Here is a 15,506-nt window from a genome sequence, read left to right as displayed (position 1 = left end):
TTTTTAATTTTAATACAACATTTCTTTGGGCTGAAGACATTGAGAAGGTTTCACGATATCTGTGGCTTGTGTAATTTATACACAAGTTGTATACAAAACTCTGAAATATGCAAACATTGCAAAATACACTCTGACAGCTAATGCTCTGAAAACACTTTATTACACAAGTTACATTCAGATTCTGAAAATAGTGTTCTAACAGTGGAACCATCTAAAAATAAGACATCCCAAAAACACACCAACTGAAGAAGAAAATTTAAAAAAAGAATTTAAATAGAGACTTTTTTCTTTCCCTTGTTGCAATATAATGCTAGTGATTTTAAAAAAATAGGAGATTTAGCAGCTTTGTCATCAGGCTGAGAATGCTGAACAGGAAAGGCACCAAAGAAAGACATTGGCAATGGAAGCGCTATTGGGAAAATACTGTGTTCAAGCAGAGTGGGCTTATTTACATCTACAGAAAAGTCTCAGAAATGTAAATGAGCAAGCCTTCCATCATAAATTAGTAGTGTGATGGAAGGAGAGGACTGTTTCTCTAGTCTATGCCCATATATAAAGACCATGGCACTGTTATGTACGTGTAGGAAACTCCTCAACTAGAAACAGAGGCCAACTAAACCCAAATGAAGTAAATAAAATGTGTACAGTCCCACACAGACTTGTACAGTTTACAATTAAACACACAAAACTCTAACGTGCGAAAGGGAAAAGAATCTGGCATTCCTGGTACATCTCCTCAACCAGACCAAAGCCGGGCGCTCAGGAGGAGGGAGGGGCGGGTGGGGGCAGCGGTGCCGAATACTCCTCTTCCGATTCACTCCCGTCATCTTCATCTTTCTCTTGGTCACTGCCCTCGGTGCTTAGGCGGTCAAACCCTTTGCGACTGTAGCCTTTACGGCTCGCAAAGAAATTTCCAAGGTTTAAGCCTCCACTTCCCTTCCCTGAAGAAAGCAAATAACACAGGATTGAGATGAAGGTCACACAAATGACTCTCAGTTTCTTTGTATAGTCTTACACGGTACAGTTGGAAGCTGGGGATGGGAAGGGCAGATATCAGCAAAAGAGAAACAAAAAAAGACTGACATACAGAGACACGTACCCTACAAAGTCAGATGGGTACTACACACATTTATTGAAATACAGAAGGAAAAACAAAGCTCCCCGGGGCCATGTGTTTCTGCAGGATTGTTTCGGATTCACTTTTCACCTCCTGCACTTTCTGGGCTCTGGGGAACTGGCGTCCCACAAGCAGCTCTCCATCTCAGTGAGTTTATGAAAAGGTCATCTTCAGATGACAGGCACTGACGTGCCCACAGGAGTGACAGAAAATTTACTGAAGACGAAGTCCGATAAAAGGCAAGGGGTCATTAGATAATACAGAATGGCAAGGTGGAAAACGAGACTGGGAAATTCACTGCCAGAGCCACACGCTCTGGTTTATCGTTTGCATTCCGGTTCGATGCTGGGGGATGCTATGCTGCACAGGGGTCTCATTTCCAGAGAGGAAATACAAATTATCTCCTCGCTCTTTAAAAGACATGAGCTTGCTGACTTTGAACCAAACGTGAAGGATTTTAAAAGGTCACGGGCATACCTCTAAGTTTTCCCAGCACTCTTCCTGAACTTGACTCGAGTTTATGTTCAGAATCTGCTAGAAAAAGATGGCACATTTCAAAAGGAGCCCCGATCACCCTCCTCAATCCATGGGCTCAACTTTCAGTATAAATTCAGGAATTCATAAATAATTAACAAGGTCTGGCTCTGGCCTGTATGCAATTCCAAAGGGAAAAAGGTAATACAGTATTGTGATGCACAGAGGGCCACAGCTGGGTTCGACGCCTGCCTGCTCTCTCACAGGCTGTGCAATCTCAATAAACTACTTCTCTGAGCTTCAGTTTTCTCCTCTGAGGAAAGAGGGATCAATGACACTCTCTACCCACCTGTAAAGATTAGAGGCACCTTGCACGTAATGTACATAGAACAGTGCTTGGTAAGTATACAATAAGTGCTCAATAAATATTACTTTCCATGGGGACAAAATTAAATTGCCAGTAGTTTGTGAAAATTGGGAAGTTTTCATTATTACAATTTAGAAATATTTGTCTTAGGCTTTAGTCTTTTCCTGAAGAACAGTACACGCCCTGCCTGAGAAAGCGTGGGGCCCATGTACATCATTTCCCCTTTATATGAAAAGCAAAGGACCTGGAACCCTGAGCATTTTCAATCATATGAGGTGACCCAAGTGTTCCCCATGGGGCTGCCCATCTCTATGAAAGATCAACTTTCTTTCTTTCTGGGGAAGCAGAATGCCAGCTGGACTTCATTTTTCTGTTTCTCTGTACCTCCCTGCACTCTGTACCTTGGCTTCCACCTCCTTAAGAGCTGTGCCAGGGAAGCGGGGCTTGTGGCTCTCCTATGAAATCTCTAGCCAGGAATGGAGGCAGCATTGTAAAGAAAGCTAGCAGGCAGATAACAGAGGAGAGGAAGCATAGTGGGTGGGGAAGGGAATAGGGAAGAATGGAAGAAGAATCTAGTAAGATTGTTAGAAAGCCAACACATTGGACTGTAAGTTTTACAAGGGTGCAGGACAGCCCTTAGCTGGTTTTCTACCCCCTGAGCCTACTACAGTGTCTGATATGGAGCTGATACTCAACAAGGGTATGCTGAATGAACAGGGGGTCCTTTATGAGGGTTTCTAAACCCCTCACAGAGTGGATAAGATCTATCAAGACAAATGTTGAGAAAATGTGACGTTGGTTTCCTTTTAGAATTAAATGTGCAATTAAAACTGCAATTTTCCTATAGAAAATGTGATTGCACAATAGTCATTTCCTGTGGTTCGACCTGGGTGTCTGCCTTCCCCACACGCGTGTGCGGATTCAGCATTCCCTGCTGTGGCAGGGGAGGCCACTTTCTTCACTCTCTGGCATTCCTTCATCCAGTGTAGTTTGCTTACCAACAGTACTCTACCTGCCCAGTCCCCACATGCACCCGGTACTCCTGGTAATGATCACTGCACTTACCACCTTGCTAATCAATTTTATGTGTCATCTTTTTTTTAAATGTCATCTCTCTTTTGTGTGTCATCTAGTCTGTAACCTCCACTTATTTCTTCCAACAAGTACGTATTGAAGCCTAGTGCCAGGAACTGTTATTTGTCCTGGGGATACACCAACAAACAAGTACACTTAGCCAGATTCTTGTTCTTTTGAAGCTACCACCTAGCTCCATGAACACAATGACTAAGTTTCTTTATCTTTGCCCCTGCTGACTGAGTTCCCTACCCATAACAGGGACTCAACAGAAGTGTTTTTTGGGAAGAGTTAACTGTTTTTGTGCAGGGCTTTACCGACTGCCTATGAAAAGTAAAAGAAAGTCCTAGAAAGACTCCCTTTCGCCACCTACTAAATTGAATCCTCTGTGTTTTGTTTCTGTGTCAGGGCTTTGCTGTGGGCACTGAATTCCTGCCATGGCCGCTCTGGCCTGGAATAGAGTCAGATGCTGTCTCTTGATCAAATGCTGTCTCCCACCCTGATCCATGGACTCCTTCGCAGATGGAGCTGTAGATTCTTGCCTTAGGCCTGGGACCCAGCCAAGGGACTACTTTTGAGACATGAGAATCACAGGCCGCATTGTTTGTTTGTGTGGATGTCCTAAAAGGAACTCAGCTCCTGGGTTCTGTATTATGATAATAATTTGATAAAATGCTGACTCCAGTTTTGGAACCTGCCTTGTATGGTCAGGAAAGGTGGACTGATGGCCTATTTTATGACTATTTAAAAACTACCAGATGGTTTGTTATAGAAATAGTTGGTTTCCTGAGATAGCTGAGGTTTAAGACAAGTATCTTTTTTGACTTATGACTTTTATTACTTTATTACCCATGATTATTCCTTAATAAGCACTTACTAGTACCAGGTACTGAGATATATGCTTTCTGTACATTATTTCATTTAATTCTCATACAACTGGAGTGAGTCTTTTATTCCAACTTTACAAATGAGGAAACTGTGGCCCAGAGAGATTAAGTGACTTGCCCAAGGTAAGGAGCGAAGAGCAAGAGCCAGGACCAGCGGGTGGGGAGTCATACAACTCCCAAGTAACTGGCCCCGCCACTTTGAGAACTGAGCCTGTTTCGAACAGCAGGGCTCTCCTCTGCCCTGACCCTGCAGCTCATTTACCCTGACTGCACTTAGCTATAGGGAGACATCAATCTGGCATAAGCCAGTTGCTAAAAAGCAATATTAAAAGTTACATTTTAACCTAACCATCCAAATATCCAAATTTCTGAGGCTCCAGATACATTTTCTACTGTGATACTAACTATCGACAATATTTGGAACATAGACAGTAACATCAAAGAAGGCAGAGAACACTTAAAAAAAAAAAAAACCACTGAAAAAGAATCACAATGGAACTTTGAGAATAATAAGGCCAAACACTTTCAAAAGTAGGCTCCAAGTTCAAGGGGCTCATTTTACTTGCCTCCAAAGGCCCTTGATTTTTTCCACCGAATAAACATGGCAATGGCCAGCAGGACCGCCACCGGAATAACCAGAAGGGTGGTAATGAGAACAACAGGCACTCCGGAGACTGGCTCTTTGATCAGTTTCTCTTTCTCTTTCATCTTCTGCAATTCTGAGGAGGCGGGTTTGTTCTCCATTTTGGTTTCAACAACTGCCTCGGATTCTTCAGGGAGAGAAGAGTTCACAATATTCAACTGACCCCAAGATTCCAAAACCCTCCCACCGCCCCTACCCAGGCAAATCAACAACTGCTCGCAAAGAACTTGCTGAGTCCAGTGCACGCGGGTTCGTGCTTCAATGTCTGAATCTGTGAAGCTGGCAGCATGCATTGTGATTAGTAACCGCCGAATGGTTTTTCACCTTTAAATTGTTTTGTTGTTGTTCTATGTTTTATTTCCTCTTAGCTGTAATTCCACACAAAAAATATAACCCTCTTTTGCATCTTTTCAAAGATAAAATGAACAGGCAGCATGGTGTAAGGGGTGGAACTGGTGTGCAGGCTGGAGTCAAGAGGATCCGGCCTCTGATCCCTGGTGCCTGTGCAACTAGCTACGTACCTTTGGGCAAGTTACTTAAATGATCTGGGCCTTCGGGACCTCATCTGTGAAACTGTGATGTAATATACCTCCTTTGTAAAGCCGCTGGGTACAAATGTTACCATAAAGAAGTTGCTTAATAAGATTTTGTGTCCTTGTATCTTTACAAATCTCCGTCATGTTCAATGAATTATTTGTACATTGTATGCTCACATTTATTCTAGGATTAAAGCCTGGGAAGAGGAGGTGTGTCCTTTTCAGGGTCTTTTTTACAGTTCCCAGCAAACTGTAAGTGCACACATATGCACTGCATATCCTTTTGAGGTTGACGAAAAGAACATACAATTATTCTGTGATATTGGCAGGTTTTAGGTAGACATCAGACCTAAAGTACTATTTGGGACATTGATACAATAACACTCTGTAAACTGATGCAGGGATCTTAATAATTTGATTTAAACATGACATGAGCCTTGAGACACTTGCTCTCAAGAGGCACAGATGTGTGTTGGTATAAAAACCCTACTGTGCGAAGTCTAGAAGCTATAACCATGCTTGCCAAAATGCCCAGTTTCAGGAACTTCAATTTCTTGTGATGCCCTTCTAACCTATGATACAGAATGAATCATACGGCTGTATGGACATTTTGATAAAATGGCAGGGATAGGTGGTTTAACATTGTCAGGAAAATCTTTGGTTAACGTTTAATATATGTAGACACAGCTTGGTAGATAACTGGACACTTTTCCAAGGAAGCATTTCTCAAATTTCTTAAGACACTGTAAACACAAGTTATGAAATACACCAATGGCAGGTCCCAGCCTTTTGCTTAAGTGTCCTGAGCCAGCCTCCTTCATGTCTCATTGATACCTATTGAGCACTTAAAGCTGTATCAGGCATGGTTCTCATTTAATCATCATACCAAGCCTATGAGAAGACACTGTTATTATCACTGTCTTACAGATGGCCTGTCATAGTCCTCATTTCCTTCCCTGTACTATGGTTAAGAGGAGACCATTATTTCTTTTCTTTTGTCAAATGAAGTGGCTCTCGAAACTTCAGTGGAGAGAAGGAAAGGGACTGGTTCATAAATCTAGATGGTTCAAATTTAACCTTTCTAAGCCTCAGTTTCCACGAGGAATATAAATGTGACTTGTACTCTTCCTAACCACTGTTTTGCCTTCGTATTACTGTAGAAGAGGTATACAAGATGTTCAATATTCAAGCTTATTCTATATTGAAGCAGGAAAATACATAAAACAGACAACAGGATTTAAAAAAAATATATAGGCCAAAGTTATAGGATGGCAATCAAGAATTTGTTGTCTTGGAAGAAAGGTTTATTTCTTTTTGAAGGTGACTATAAACAGAGAAATTACTTAGGAATTTCTACCCATCATTAAGTATGAGTACCTACACCTACACTAAGGTGAGGCTCTATCAGCTCATATCTAGGTTCTTTCATAAGGCAAGACTAGGCTGGGCTACATTATGGAAAAAGTAAGTGACAGCCTAAAATAATCAATTTAGCATTCGTAAAAAGTGTGCTGAGAATGAGGCAATAAACTTGCTAAAATATAAGATACATTCATTGCACTTCTGAAACTCCTCACCCCTTCTGGGGCATTGAGTGTCATCCTCTTTTATTGTGAAGTGCAGGAGGGGTAAAGGCTATGCTCTTGGTGGGATGTTGGCATATCTCTTTTATCCGTGGTAACTTTAGTTGAAAATTTAAATTCCTTTCCTGAGTTTCCTATCATCACAAATACTTTTATCCCCGCAACTCCCTGAGAACACAACACTGGTTTTGAAACTCTGCTATGTGAACATTCACCGTTGGGATGAGTGTCATCAAAGGTGACTCGAATTTGGAAATTTATAATTAACATGTATGAACAAGTCTAGTAAGTTTGGGATGGTGTTTCTCCCTCTCTTTTATAAGGAGTGGTTTAACTTTAGCTTCCGGATTTTGGAAAAAGACAAACTCTGGAGATCTAGCATGATTTATATTCCTTTTGAAATAAGAAAGTAATATTTTTTTTAAAAAAAGGTTTAATGAATATCATATTGGTTCAAAAAAGAAAAGAACAACTTCATTTGAGTTTGGATATTCCTAACTATTAAAATGAGCCTGTCATGACAAGACACTTCAATGAAATTTACTATTTGAACTGCTGCATTCTGCCACGGACTGGGAGGTTTTCCCACCAATGACTCAGTGGGCGCACTGAGGAGAGACAAAATGAACTACAGGGATGAGCACAGTTCACCCCTCACTGGTCAGTGTGGTTGGGCTGTTCTCAACAGGCCAACCAGTATGATCGTGTGTGTGTGTGTGTGTGTGTGTGATCTATTTAAACAGAGATGGTTTGAGGCCACTGTGAAATATCAGAGGATTCAGAGTAATCTACAACCCTCTCTAACCTATAGTTCTTGGAAGAATTTATGGTGAGTCAATTGGTGGTATTCATCTCTCCTCAGTGGTACAGAACTAGTGGTTAAGAGCCCAGGCTTTGGTGCCAAACAGACTTTAGTCAAAACCTAGTTTTGCCACTTACTATCATAGTAGTAATTATTATCTTCACTTCCTAATATTTAAAATGGAGATATTGAAATGATCACATTGTTGGTGTAAGGATTAAACTTGATAATTCTGTATAGCCCATTGTTTGTGCTCCATAGATGATAGCTATTATTAAAATCATTCCCAACATATCTTTATTCCAGAGCAAACAGAACTTATCAATAATTCTATATATAATGATAAAAAAACAGGGTCCTGGGAACTTCATCATTATATGTGTATGGTATGAATGCCACTCAGTAGTGTCACATAGGTAGAATCACTACAAATGCCAAACAATTGCTACTTATTTATTTTATAATATTATCTTACCCCTTTCAACCTTGAGCCGGCTATATTTTCTTATCTGCCTACATAAACTCCCTACACTCCCTCTTGGTTCTTGCTTCTTTTCATCTCTTTCCACCTGCTTTCATGAGAAAGGAAAACAAGCAAACCTAGGGTTAAGTCTGAATATCTATGTGAGGCATCTGTAAAGCAACTAATAATGGAATCATTTTGCTACTTAAACATTAGGAGCATCTCTAGTGAGTTCTTAACTATACACAATGATGCCCAAACCCTGTAGATAGCAGACAATGCACAAATATAAACTGATTCTACGCAAGAGAGAAAATAACTTGACAGGGATTCCATACGAACCAAGTGGTTGCTTACCAGAAGCTTAATCGTATCTACTCATTCTTGATAATATATACCAATGTTATGCTTATCTGTATATATGTATATGTATGTACACATACGCACACACAAACATGCACACACACTCCTTATAGGGTGTAAGTCTCTTAAAGTCAGGCACAGTTTCATTTCCCTAAAACCTATTACAGTGACTTACACATAGATGGCCTTCAGTAAATGCTGGGGGGGCTAAATTTTACTAAGATAGAAACTTGGGGAGCAGCTAATCTTCTCAGGCTCTTACAGTATTAACTCACCAAAGGGTATTTTCCACTCCTCTAGGTTAGAGCCCCATAGGAAAAGGCCTTTTCCAGTAGATTGAACAGTATTTTTCTGCTTATCTGAGGTTAACATACTTGTAAGTTACTAACTTATTTTTTTCCTCCCTGAATGTTTCTGGCCCATTTTTAAAAACATATTTCTTAATCACTTTCATCACCTGAAATGAGTGAATTTGAACTTATTATTACTACTCCATTTATTAGAAAAAGTGATGCCTATGTGTAGGTTTAAAGGTTCAAGACACAGCAGAAGTTATTGATAATTTAACAGATTCTATTTTTAGCTTGATAATATTTTAAGTGCAATCAAGAGCCATAAAATAATTCAACACAAATAGCCTTGGGATTCACAGTCAAAGAGGAACCTGACCAACCTTTGGTTTCCTGGACCTCAATGCCAGCCTTCTTAACTGACCGATGTTCCATTTCTGTAACACAGCAAAGAGACAGAGCATCATAATCCCCAAAAAGAACACTGGAAAACTTAATTTCGATATTAATTTTACTCAGTAGAAAATATTTCCTTAATTCATCAAATTCATTATCATATTAGAAAAGTTTAGTGCCAATCACTAATTAGGTGCCAGGTCTAGGAATCCTGGATAAAATCTCCTAGGGGAAGTTGAAATAATATTTCTAAGGTCTTCACATTTAAAATGAGATTTTCCTTTTTGATTTCTGAAATAGCAAGTCGTTCTGTTTTCATGTGACATCTCGGAGGTAGCTAATCCTACCATGTCCATCAGTCTTCTAGCTGACGTATATGGATGTGACCAGTTAAACACTAGCATGCAGATACAAAAACACTCGTTTCGCCCTGGATGAAGTCGTATTGTCCCAAAGGTACTATTTTCCTGGTTTGTTATTTGGTTACATTCTGGACTATGCAGAGAACTTTTCTGTTTCGAAGCTGAAAGCGATCCTGCAGTGCTTGTCAATCAGGAGATACATCAATATCACCTGGGAAGCCTTTCTAAAATGCACGCACTATCATTCCTCTTCTTTCTCTTGATCTCAAGTGGGGTGCGATCATGTGTATTTTGAAAAACCCTCCCCCAGTGACTCAGATATACATCTCTGTTGAGTACTAACCATGGGGATGGTATGAAGAGCCTAAACTGGAATCTTAATGAGTTCAAGTAGCATATTCCTACCTGCCGAGTGAAGATATTGGCTAGGTTTCTGAAAGTCTTTTCCACTTTAAAAGGTATTCATTCATTTCTTTATTCTGAAAAACCTGGGCTCAGACACGCAATTGGGAATTATCCATCTCTCTTTGCTTTCCTGTCTGCCCACACCTTCTGGTTCCTCTTGAGGAGGCAGGTGGTGGGAGCCGCACTTGCAAGGGGGATGGGAAGCGACTGCTAGCGGGGAGCAGTCCTGGGCACCTCTGTGCACTCAGCCCTAACTGGGGCTTTATTACAGAACCAGCAAAGGTGTCCCAAAGGATAATTCTGAAGACAGCAGTTATCAAACCTACTTGGGGTCCAAGACCTGTATGGTACCTAATTTCTTTGTTATAACTTGTTTTTCCCCTTGTTATAATTTGCATTTTCCCCTGTTTTAGTTAGCATTTCCTATCTCCACCAAGTCCATGTTTCCCTCCTATTTCTCTGTCTAAAACTGCCTGCTGCAGCTCTGATGCCACAAGCTTATCCCTCTCAGTTCTTCTCCCCAACTCCATCTGCTCCTACTGTTTAGACCTGGGGTGGGCAAACTTTTTGACTCGAGGGCCACAGTGGGTTCTTAAACTGGACCGGAGGGCCGGAACAAAAGCATGGATGGAGTGTTTGTGTGAACTAATATAAATTCAAAGTAAACATCATTACATAAAAGGGTACGGTCTCTTTTTTTTTTAGTTTTATTCATTTCAAACGGGCCGGATCCGGCCCGCGGGCCGTAGTTTGCCCACGGCTGGTTTAGACCCTGCCATATTTTAAAAGGATTTCTGGACACTGAGGTTAGGGGCTTACTAAGCATCCCGTGCCCTTTAATTTAGAAAGCTTATGTTTTCTTAGGCTGATATCAGAGGCTAGGTTAGTATGCTTTCTAAGAATTAGAAATGAAGTCCAAATTGCAATCAGAACCCCCGGCTCCATCCTACTTTGCTTGATCCTCATAGAAAACCCTCTGTCCCATACATACTTTGAGCTACATGAGAACACAGCAGTGCAGGATTTTGAGTAAGCTGAAGCTAACGGGAAAACGCAGAGCGCCTCCTGTTTGGAATGACGTGTGTCTGACACTGATGCTGGCATTCCTAGGTGCTCGGCAGCCGCGGAGAGCTGAAGAGTCACTTGGGAAGTGATGCCTGTGTGGAAACTAGTCAGCCCATCTGCCTTGCCAAAGCCATCTCCCTCCCTCTGGAGAGGAGCTGGAATTAACACTGGCTTTCAGTGTAGCAGACATTACTTCAGGCATCAAGAATTTCCTGTGGAATATCTGTGGAAACGAGGGGATAACTGCCAGCAAAAAAAGTTTCTTTCCACTTAAAAAATTCAATTTAATTCCTGAAATGAATACCAAGCAGGTATTTTAGCAACTACCACTTATACCTTGATTTCCCGCTCCTATCAATAAAAAGAGAAAGAAATGCATTTTTTCACATGTTTTTTTAAGCAATAAAACTGAGGGGAAAATATGCACCATAATATTGTAAAAAACATACTCTCAGTTGTGACGAACTTCCACACGGTGTTGGTGTGAGCGTCTCCAACGTACACAGTCCCGTCTTCAGAGGCAGCAATATCATGAGGCATGTCAAAGTGCTGCCCAAACAAGAAGCACACGTTGAATTCTCCATAAACAGGCAAAGAAACCACCCAACAAAACAATGAGCATATCACTCAAACCAAAAAAACAAAACAAACAAACAAACAAAAACACACCAAAAAACCACAAACAAAACCAAAACCAATAATTCCCATCAAAGCAACTCTAGGCCAAAGAGAGTCATTCATTCATTCTCTGGGCACTGACTCTGCCAGGCACACCTCTACACATTAGGAAACACTAAGAGACCCTTACCACTGACTTCCTAGTCTTTAAAAGAGTTAAACTTTACAAGTAGAACTTCTTTTTACAGTATTGATTACTTGGTGTTGCAATATCTACCCATTTATACTTATTTTCCTATCTACCAAATCTGCCTGTTTAAATCTATACAAGTCAGAAAGACCAGGTATTAAATTTAGGCTATTATCCCATTAAATTATCATGTGCTACCTTAGAAACTAGTTATATACATCACTGATTAGAGAAGTCATTTCAAAGATTCAGTACATTCAGATTCTTTCTTTTTAAATATGGTCTTAATGATTTTTTTAGAGAGAGAGGAGGAAGAGGAGGGGAGGGGAGGGAGGGGGTGAGAGAGAGAGAGAGAGAGAGAGAGAGAGAGAGAGAGAGAGATATCAGCAGCCTCCTGTAAGCCTCCTACTGGGGATTGAGCCTGAAACCCGGGCATTTGCCCAGACCAGGAATTGAACCAGTACCTTTTGGTGCATGGGATGATGCTCAACAAACTGAGCCACACTAGCCAGGGTGAGATCTAAAATGTATACGAGGAGAGAGGCAGCAGTGTAGGGTTTTATACTCTGAAGCCCACTGTTTACAGTATCTTCAGTCAACAAAGGAGTGTTGAGTGTTACCTCCAGTACTTTCTCAGCTTTGGTATCTACTTATCTACTCGGCGTTTCACTCTGTCTTTCTTCATGACATATGTCCATTTCAATCGTCACCATCTCAGTCCAGGACACAGGAGACAGGGGAGCACTTTGTAAAAACCACACTTTCAGTTGGACCCAGGGTCACCACCTGGTTCCTGGAAGAGCAGCCTTAAAATGCTGTGCGGCTGCCATTTCCATCTGCCTGCTGAGGCCTGTGAAGGTGCCATGTGGCTGCCAATTGGCAGGACGTGGGGGATGCTTTTGCCTTTGGGGCCAGCCAGGCCTGCCTGAGGACACAGCTCTCAAATACAGGACCCGTGAGGATGAACAGGAGCATTATCCCGCCGGTGGGCTTATCAATCAGCATCTGTCCATTTCAGGTTGCTTAGTGCAACGGCACTAATGAGGCAAATTGCAGTGCTCAGTTCACTTTAGGACAGAATACACGCTTTGGAGATACTATTGTGCTTTAAAATTCAGCAACAATTTGTCACAATGAAAAGAAAAATGAGATGGCAGTGCCAAGAAGGCTCAATCCTTCATGCTACCAAATGAGCTGTGACAAATGTGCATGAGAAGGACAGAGAGCCAGAAATCAAAATGCTGCCTAGCTGAAACCTCGCAAGCCTGTCATTAAATGTTCATCTTTATTTTGGGTTCAGCTAATGGGTGGCAACCGACTTGCAAATTATAGGCAGTTCCTCTTCTATACCAAAATGTGTTCTTAAAAAAATGGCTTTGCAAAACATATGGTTGTAAAGTGCTCCATATTTTCTGGTAGAAACTATTATAATGGGGGGGGGGAATGAAGATGAGGGGGGATGTGTGAACTATTCATCACTAAATCACACAGTATATCATCAGTTCAAGGCAACAGTAACAATAAGCCTCTATCTGTGGTTCTCACACTGACACAGGGAGCCAAGGGTTCTGTTAGAAATACTTTGGGGCCACAGGAGGAGTTCAGGGGAGGCGTAGGGGGTGGGGCCTTGGGATCTATGTTACTACTGCAATCAGAAGCATTCAGGTGTTTTTTACGGAACTAGTCTATTGTTCTGCATCATTTGAAAGAGAAAATTATGTTGTAAGCGTTTGGATTTCAGAGTTTAAGAGATTCAAAGATCTTCTGACTTAGGCTTTGTAAACTCTTTTGAGGTTCTCCTCCCCAGCAAAATAAAATAGGAGAAAAGAATGACAGCATCCTCCTGGGCCTCCTGGTGACAAAGCCCAGGACAACCTGAGCCCTCAACATGTGTTATTCTGCCTTAAATACTCATAAGGAATCTGTGTTCTCTGTAACATAACTTGTTTGCTATAACACAAATCATATTGAAACTTACTTAATATTAAGTAAAACAGTTCTCTAAGAAGTTGTACCAAGTTGATGTTGAGGTTGAAAACATCCCTTGGCAGACCAATGTGTGCCTCAGGGGAGTAAGAGGTGAATCACAGTCCCAAAGACCTGGGTTTGAGATTCAGGTGTGCTTCTTACTGTGCAGCTTTGGATAAGTAATTTAACCTATGGGATCATTTTAGCTCAAATATTATTAAATATTATAATTTTTAAATATATTTTATTGATTTTTTACAGAGAAGAAGGGAGAGGGATAGAGAGTTAGAAACATAGATGAGAGAGAAACATAGATCAGCTGCCTCCTGCACACTCCCTACTGGGGATGTGCCCACAGCCAACGTACATGCCCTTGACCAGAATCGAACCTGGGACCCTTGAGTCCGCAGGCCAATGGTCTATCCACTGAGCCAAACCGGTTAGGGCTAAATATTATAATTTTTTTTAAAATATATTTTATTGATTTTTTACAGAGAGGAAGGGAGAGAAATAGAGAGTTAGAAACATCGATGAGAGAGAAACATCGATCAGCTGCCTCCTGCACATCTCCCACTGGGGATGTCCACGCAACCCAGGTACATGCCCTTGACCGGAATCGAACCCGGGACCTTTCAGTCCGCAGGCCAACGCTCTATCCACTGAGCCAAACCGGTTTCGGCATAATTTTAATCTCTATCATTAAGCTCAGAGAAATAACACAAATCTGGGTCTACTGGAGTTTTTTGTCATTATTGTTGGTGTTTTGCAAGCAGGGGTGGGGATCACTTCCCTCCTTTTCCACATGGGCTGCCTTGCAGAAGAGAGAAGGAAAAAAAAAAAGGATAGCTTGACGGGTGTGTGTGTGAAAGCAGACAATAATCCTCTGATCATTGGGGGTGGGGGGAGGTGGAATTTGGGGGACAACCATGTGCCTTGCCCTTGTAGCTTTCTGACACCACTTGACAGAACCATCTTCTATACTGCCCTCTGTCTCAGCTTCCCCGCACAGACATACCGATGAAGATGAAACACTGGAGACAAAAACTTCTGTAAAGAATGTAATAGTAGAAGAGGGAAAATCGAAACGCACGAGGAGATAAGGAGTGGATGGGCACACACAGAGGCGCACACACATTACGTAAAACTTGACTTCTGACTTGAAGCAAGAATATCTTCTTATATAGGAATCAATACACCTCATTATTTCCTTCACCCACACTTAATCTTTGTGATGATAACCTACTTAGATGTCAATTCAGAGAGGCTCATGAACTGATTTTTCAGTTTACTGAGTCAACACAGAACCAAGTTCTATATTCTGGTGTAATATTAAGTCTTGTTTATTGAAAGAAAAAGCAAATTTCACCTTGGAGTTAGACTCTCTTTTCAGGTTTGCTGTGCTGATCCATATACGGTGACTCATACACCAAATGTATGATGAATGCTGGTATTTGGGCACAATGCTTTCTGAAATTTTAATTCAGGGCTGTTCACATTTTTGTGAGAGTAAGGTTCATTTAGAATCTAACCTCTTGCTTAGCATTTAGCTTTGATCTCTAGATGCATATTTGAATTAAAAGTTAATGGTTGGTCGATACAGAAAAATCAAGGCAAACTATTGCAAAATGAAGACCTAAAAGAAAGTTAATCTTCTCACTTTATTAATAGATAAGAGGAAGTTAGCTCAAGTGGGAAAACGATGGAGATAATCAATAAGAATCTGAAACACCAATGAAATAAAATATTTTATCAATGTAATTAATTTCCTTCTGAAGAGCTACTATGATTTGATATTTGATTACTTATTGCTTTTCAGGTGAAATACATCTATGAAAACTTTCATTTATTATATATGAACTAGAGGCCTGGTGCCTGAAATCTGTGCACAGGTAGGGTCCCTAGG

General features: G+C 41.0%; 1 protein-coding gene across 1 annotated transcript in view; it reads right to left on the bottom strand.

Annotated features, from left to right (window-relative positions):
• Positions 1–141: 141 nt before the first annotated feature.
• The window catches only part of PAM (peptidylglycine alpha-amidating monooxygenase), a 272,140-nt gene continuing 256,775 nt past the window's right edge, over positions 142–15,506 (bottom strand). Inside the window, exons 23-27 of the mRNA XM_081089059.1 lie at positions 11,277–11,376; positions 8,983–9,036; positions 4,486–4,689; positions 1,595–1,648; positions 142–941 (exon numbers count right to left, since the gene is read on the bottom strand). Coding sequence (XP_080945185.1) covers positions 760–941; positions 1,595–1,648; positions 4,486–4,689; positions 8,983–9,036; positions 11,277–11,376 — 594 coding nt within the window. The 3' untranslated portion in view covers positions 142–759. The remainder of the gene's footprint in view (positions 942–1,594; positions 1,649–4,485; positions 4,690–8,982; positions 9,037–11,276; positions 11,377–15,506) is intronic.

This window comes from Myotis nattereri (genome assembly GCF_964212035.1).
Source record: "Myotis nattereri genome assembly, chromosome: 4".
In the NCBI taxonomy this organism is placed as follows: domain Eukaryota; kingdom Metazoa; phylum Chordata; class Mammalia; order Chiroptera; family Vespertilionidae; genus Myotis; species Myotis nattereri.
The sequence above is the reverse complement of the archived record's forward strand: the minus strand, read 5'-3'. Positions and strand labels throughout refer to the sequence as shown.